At 58.3% G+C, this 7,346-nt stretch overlaps 1 protein-coding gene across 1 annotated transcript in view; it reads right to left on the minus strand.

Annotated features, from left to right (window-relative positions):
• The window catches only part of PGAP6 (post-GPI attachment to proteins 6), a 28,511-nt gene extending 21,911 nt beyond the window's left edge, over positions 1 to 6,600 (minus strand). The window contains exon 1 of the mRNA XM_075318411.1: positions 6,337 to 6,600. Coding sequence (XP_075174526.1) covers positions 6,337 to 6,409 — 73 coding nt within the window. The 5' untranslated portion in view covers positions 6,410 to 6,600. The remainder of the gene's footprint in view (positions 1 to 6,336) is intronic.
• Between the last annotated feature and the right edge of the window lie 746 nt (positions 6,601 to 7,346).

The raw sequence follows: 7,346 nt of genomic DNA on the forward strand, positions 1-7,346 counted from the left end.
GTCTGATTTGTCCGAATGAGGGAGATCGAAGCCAGCGCCGATTGGCCGCAGGTATCATGTGACAATGTCACGCAATCCTCGGGAGAGTCAGTGCTGGAATAACATCCCTTTAAATCAACTAGAATGATAAATTCATGTTGAATATTCCCTTCGTCTTGCTCTGTTCCCTTGATACTGGGCACATAGCGAAATGTGGACGCCATGATCAGCCTTTATAGCAGATAGCAGGTTTCTGTGTGCATAGATAAGCTGGGAATGGGTGATTAACCGTGACTGTGCCAGGGCCGCCGCTCTCCGCCCGAGGGAAGCAGTCAGGTGTGGTGCCTGCCTGTCGTTACACGTCGTCGCAGCATACTTCTATCATCTAAGGCCTCAAAATCGGCCGAAAAACCGGTTACAGTCGGCCTCAGGTATCAAGTTGGCCATTGACAGACCGCCAAAACCAGCAGTGACCAAAACATACAGCGGAGACGGCCAACGTTTTGTTTTGTTTTTTTAAGTAAAATACAAACAGGTATATTGAGGAATTGCCAGTTATGCAATTTCCTTTAATACCAGTGAAGTCATGATGCATCACCTTGGGCCAATTCACTGTGTAATTTTCACAGGTGACCAACAATGACCCCGGGGGGTGCGTCACTGAGGTGTCACTAATAAAACAATGGCGGGTGGGGAGAACTGTATCGCCAGATACTGGGATAACAATCCTGTAAAAGGAAAAGCAGAAAGAACAATAAAAAACAGGTTTTCCCACAAGATCCAGGATCATTTGCAAGTGAAACACAATGGAGAATCCTGAAAGGTGGATGGCCAAAAAGGAATTTTATTTAAAGAAACAGTGGTGCACCCCCCATCCCCAAAAAAGTAAAGAAATAACAATTGTCTGACATGTTATAGTGAGGGGGTACATATTTACCGTTATATGTATTATATACATACTGAGATTTTTTAACAATTTCATTGCATTTCCCCTTTAAATCTTAATGGTCTCGTGTATCAAATTCACAGCAACCAATCAGAAGCCACATTTTACACATGCAAGCCTATAAGCTGAACCCTCATTGGTTATTAGACAACATGAATCCAAAAAATTTAAAGGGGCCCTTCCTATTGATTAATTCACTTTAATAATAATAATAATAATAATAATAATTTAATTGGGTTATTCAATCAAGACAACGCTTTCCCATGCATCCTCTTAGGATATAGGGATGTCAAGTAAGGAGGGGGGGGGGGGGGGAACCTCTGCTTTAAATTTCTAACGCATGTTGTTGACAATTCCTTTAAGAAATGAATTGCACTATATGACGGCATTAACTAGTGACTTATCACAAGTGTGGATTTGGGTGAAAGAACTTTCTTCGTTAAAGGATAACGAATCGCTTTACGACTATCATGACTGTCAATTAAAGCAGAGACTTCTCTTAGATCCTTCATGTCACATTCTCAGTGATCTCTTAAAGGGGCGATCCGGTGAACAAAATCCACAGGATAGGCGATCAATGTCTGATCGCAGCAGGATCACTTAGTGAGACCACCAGCGATCATGTGATCTACGCCATAGTCCCCAGACATGACCGGCGTTCTGTTCACAGCTCCACATACAGGAGGAGGGGGCCGATTAGGGCCAGAGGCGTCTTGTGCCATCCTTGCGTAATGCCCTCATTGCTCTTGTGACTGAGCCATTAGGAAATCCACATGATACACAATGTAATCAGGATGTAAGACTAATCCTTACACATGTGCTTCACCCAATCAAGGAATTTAAAGGGCAAGCGACTAAACAGGTGACGCAGGGTAAATGTCACAGCAGACGCCTTCTCTATGTACAGTATATAGTCGGAGCCCGACCACTGTTCTCTATGCCCTGGGTGCTGCCATAAAGGAGGTGAGTAACTGTCGTTATTCACAGCAAATCCAAGATGGCAGCCCCCAGGGCTTCAGTAAAACTGGAATTAAATAAAAACTTAATAAAAAGTGAGTTTAATTTTGTATTAAAAATGCTTGATTTCATAATCACTATTAATACAAAACAAAAAAAACGCGACACCTTCCCTTTAAGGAAATCATGATAAAGATGACTTTAAGGGGCACTGGGACCTGATTTATACCAAAAACCCCATAACGCTATAGTACCCCTTTAAGGATTCTACTTTTTCGATATATGAAGTGCACCCCCCCCCCCCAAAAAAAGGCCATAACACTGTACTAACCCTTTAATAATTCTACTTTTTTGATATTTTGGAAATTCCTCTGATCTGGCATGTGCCAGGTTACCCGTATTGGACCGTGGGGTGTTCTGAATTCCTACAGTGGTTTTGACCCAATATCAGACAGTCCTCTGGGATAATAGGCGCTGTCCCTTTAAATACTAGCAGTGACGGGCACAGCTGGTGACTGCAGGGCACAGGGATAGATGATAATTACCATAAAGTTCCGTAATAAACAAATCAAGTGGAGTATAAACAGCGCCCGGGGGTGTGAGCGCGGCTGATCGGACACATCCGAATATTAGGTCACTGGGAACTGCTGTTATGGGAAATGGAGAACACGCAGAACCTGTGCCCATGGGCAAAATGGTGCCAACTCTGCTGTGTGCATGGCATGGCCAGAGACTGTGACCCCGCAGGATACATGTGAGCACCAGATCTGTCACCACTAGACACCAGGGACGCCCCTATGGCCAGAGCTGCTCCGGTGCCACCTGCCAGCGCCACACGTCTATGCCCACCGCCTGCCAGGTACAGTCTCTCCATATAACACACACATGGCGCCGCACGTCACCAAAGCAGCTGGTATCAGAGCTGTCACCCTATAAAGATCGGGGTCCGAGAGAGGTTACAACACTTACAATAAAGGAGTTGGCAGGTTTTGGGGCACAGGATTACAGGGCGGAGGTAAGAAACCAATAGGTACTTAGTATGGGGGGGGATAGGGCAATCAGGAATTCAGTAGGGGGGGGGGGGGGGCATACTGTACAGCCGGCACCTGGGGGGGGAGGGGGCATACTGTACAGCCGGCACCTGGGGGGGGGGGGGGGGCATACTGTACAGCCGGCACCTGGGGGGGGGGGGGGGGCATACTGTACAGCCGGCACCTGGGGGGGGGGGAGGGGGCATACTGTACAGCCGGCACCTGGGGGGGGGGGAGGGGGCATACTGTACAGCCGGCACCTGGGGGGGGGGGGAGGGGGCATACTGTACAGCCGGCACCTGGGGGGGGGGGGAGGGGGCATACTGTACAGCCGGCACCTGGGGGGGGGGAGGGGGCATACTGTACAGCCGGCACCTGGGGGGGGGGGGGGAGGGGGCATACTGTACAGCCGGCACCGGGGGGGGGGGGAGGGGGCATACTGTACAGCCGGCACCGGGGGGGGGGGGGGGGGGAGGGGGCATACTGTACAGCCGGCACCGGGGGGGGGGGGAGGAGGGGGCATACTGTACAGCCGGCACCGGGGGGGGGGGGGAGGAGGGGGCATACTGTACAGCCGGCACCGGGGGGGGAGGAGGGGGCATACTGTACAGCCGGCACCGGGGGGGGGGGGGAGGAGGGGGCATACTGTACAGCCGGCACCGGGGGGGGGGGGGGGGGAGGAGGGGGCATACTGTACAGCCGGCACCGGGGGGGGGGGGGGGAGGAGGGGGCATACTGTACAGCCGGCACCGGGGGGGGGGGGGGGGAGGAGGGGGCATACTGTACAGCCGGCACCGGGGGGGGGGGGGGCATACTGTACAGCCGGCACCGGGGGGGGGGGGGGGGGGGGCATACTGTACAGCCGCCACCTGGGGGGGAGGGGGCATACTGTACAGCCGCCACCTGGGGGGGAGGGGGCATACTGTACAGCCGCCACCTGGGGGGGGGGGGGCATACTGTACAGCCGCCACCTGGGGGGGAGGGGGCATACTGTACAGCCGCCACCTGGGGGGGAGGGGGCATACTGTACAGCCGCCACCTGGGGGGGAGGGGGCATACTGTACAGCCGCCACCTGGGGGGGAGGGGGCATACTGTACAGCCGCCACCTGGGGGGGAGGGGGCATACTGTACAGCCGCCACCTGGGGGGGAGGGGGCATACTGTACAGCCGCCACCTGGGGGGGAGGGGGCATACTGTACAGCCGCCACCTGGGGGGGAGGGGGCATACTGTACAGCCGCCACCTGGGGGGGAGGGGGCATACTGTACAGCCGCCACCTGGGGGGGAGGGGGCATACTGTACAGCCGCCACCTGGGGGGGAGGGGGCATACTGTACAGCCGCCACCTGGGGGGGAGGGGGCATACTGTACAGCCGCCACCTGGGGGGGAGGGGGCATACTGTACAGCCGCCACCTGGGGGGGGGGGGGGAGGGGGCATACTGTACAGCCGCCACCTGGGGGGGGGGGGAGGGGGCATACTGTACAGCCGCCACCTGGGGGGGGGGGGAGGGGGCATACTGTACAGCCGCCACCTGGGGGGGGGGGAGGGGGCATACTGTACAGCCGCCACCTGGGGGGGGGGGAGGGGGCATACTGTACAGCCGCCACCTGGGGGGGGGGGAGGGGGCATACTGTACAGCCGCCACCTGGGGGGGGGGGGGAGGGGGCATACTGTACAGCCGCCACCTGGGGGGGGGGGGGAGGGGGCATACTGTACAGCCGCCACCTGGGGGGGGGGGAGGGGGAGGGGGCATACTGTACAGCCGGCACCTGGGGGGGCATACTGTACAGCCGGCACCTGGGGGGGCATACTGTACAGCCGGCACCTGGGGGGGCATACTGTACAGCCGGCACCTGGGGGGGCATACTGTACAGCCGGCACCTGGGGGGGCATACTGTACAGCCGGCACCTGGGGGGGGGGCATACTGTACAGCCGTCACCTGGGGGGAGGGGCATACTGTACAGCCGGCACCTGGGGGGGGGCATACTGTACAGCCGTCACCTGGGGGGAGGGGCATACTGTACAGCCGGCACCTGGGGGGGGCATACTGTACAGCCGGCACCTGGGGGGGGCATACTGTACAGCCGTCACCTGGGGGGAGGGGCATACTGTACAGCCGCCACCTGGTGGGCGGGGAAAGGGGGCATACTGTACAGCCGGCACCTGGTGGGGGGGAAAGGGGGCATACTGCACAGCCGGCACCTGGGGGGGGGAAAGGGGGCATACTGTACAGCCGGCACCTGGGGGGGGGGAAAGGGGGCATACTGTACAGCCGGCACCTGGGGAGAGGGGAGCATACTGTACAGCTGGCACCTGGTGAGAGGGGAGCATACTGTACAGCTGGCACCTGGTGAGAGGGGAGCATACTGTACAGCTGGCACCTGGTGAGAGGGGAGCATACTGTACAGCTGGCACCTGGGGAGAGGGGAGGAGGGGGCATATTGTATATCTGGTTCCTGGGGGGGACATACTGTAAAGCTGGCACCTGGGGGGGGGGCAGACTGTATACCTGGCACCTGGGGGGGCAGACTGTATACCTGGGGGGGGGGGGGGCAGACTGTATACCTGGGGGGGGGGGGGGGGCAGACTGTATACCTGGGGGGGGGGGGGCAGACTGTATACCTGGGGGGGGGGGGCAGACTGTATACCTGGGGGGGGGGGGCAGACTGTATACCTGGCACCTGGGAGGGGGTCATACTGTATACCTGGCACCGGGGGGGGGGGGGCATACTGCATACCTGGCACCTGGGGGGGGCATACTGCATACCTGGCACCTGGGGGGGGGGTCCGTCCTACTGTATAGCTGGCACCTGGGGCGGGTAATACTGTATAGCTGGCATCTGGGGGGGGGGAATACTGTATAGCTGGCACCTGGGGGGGAGGAAGAGGGGGCATACAGTATACCTGGCACCTGGGGGGGGGGGGGGGGGGGGAGTCGGGGGCATATTGTATAGCTGGCACCTGGGGTGGGTAAACTGTATAGCCGGCACCTGGGGGGGGGGGGGGGCAGGAGGGGGCATACAGTATACCTGGCACCTGGGGGGGGGGGGGTCGGGGGCATATTGTATAGCTGGCACCGGGGGGGGGGGGGGCATACTGTATAGCTGGCACCTGGGGGGGGGGGGGGCAGGAGGGGGCATACAGTATAGCTGGCACCTGGGGGGGGGGGGGGCAGGAGGGGGCATACAGTATAGCTGGCACCTGGGGGGGGGGGGGGGCAGGAGGGGGCATACAGTATAGCTGGCACCGGGGGGGGGGCATACTGTATAGCTGGCACCTGGGGGGGGGGGGGCAGGGGGGGGCATACTGTATAGCTGGCACCGGGGGGGGGCATACTGTATAGCCGGCACCTGGAGGCACAGTATGAGGCTTCTTGTACATGTACGGGGGGGGGGGGGGGGGGGGGCACTGCTGCACTTACCCTGAGCAGAGCTGACACTCGGGGGGCACAGGACCCCCAGAGCGATCAGCAGCAGCAGTGCGGGGGTCTCCATCCTGGCTCAGCTGTGCGGACTCCTCCGTCTCTCGGCTTCCTCCACCATCCTCCCGCCGCGGCGTCCTCCAGGCCGCACACAGCTGAGGTTCCGGCGCACTGCGCTGCTCTGCTGCTGCCGGCGAGCACTGAGGGGCGAGCACTGCGCGACCAGACGGGACCGGCCCGGGGGCGGAGCTACACACAGCAGGGGGCGGGGCGCCGCGCGGATACAATGTTGCAATGATGATCAATATCCTGCACACAAACCACGCCCACAAACTCTCTGCCCCGCCCCCAGGAACACTGAGCCCGCCCTCTCCAGGAAGTGACCTGTCCTGCCGGCGGCGTCACCCTCAGCAGCTGGGAGTCCCCACAGTGTCTGCTGCAATGCAAAAACCATGCACGTGATGTAAAATGGGCATCAGAATGGGGACAGGGGGGTTAATAAAGGGGTCTGGGCAGAAGAGCCGGCATCAGAGGGGGCGACACACAATGTGCACCGAGTCCTACAAGTACTTAGGGCTTTTAACGGGTAAATACTCAGGCTCCAGAAAGAGGACGGAAAAATGAAGAGTGGGCCGGCACTGAGGGGGTTAAAAAGATACTAAAATTCCTATTCGGTAACATTGCTTCTCTGCCACCAAGGAAATATCGAGAAGGGTGTCTATACTTTTGCAAACAAATTTTTATGCCCCCTGTAGATCTAAAAGAAAATAGACTTTACAAACAGCTCTGGTAAAACCTCCCCCGTTTTGTGTTTGCAGCCCCCGTGCATGGCAATGTGATCAGCGGCAGACACGGCCGACACCGCTGACCCTGCAGAAAAGGGGAAGGAGAGGATCGGACGGTGCCGGAGGTCTCAGGAGGAATGACAGGGGATTGCAGCACTATTATACCAGTCATCACTATCACATCAATGGAGGTCAGACACCCCCAGACACCCAGTACCCCTCCAA

Source organism: Anomaloglossus baeobatrachus, chromosome 7 (assembly GCF_048569485.1).
Source record: "Anomaloglossus baeobatrachus isolate aAnoBae1 chromosome 7, aAnoBae1.hap1, whole genome shotgun sequence".
In the NCBI taxonomy this organism is placed as follows: Eukaryota; Metazoa; Chordata; class Amphibia; order Anura; family Aromobatidae; genus Anomaloglossus; species Anomaloglossus baeobatrachus.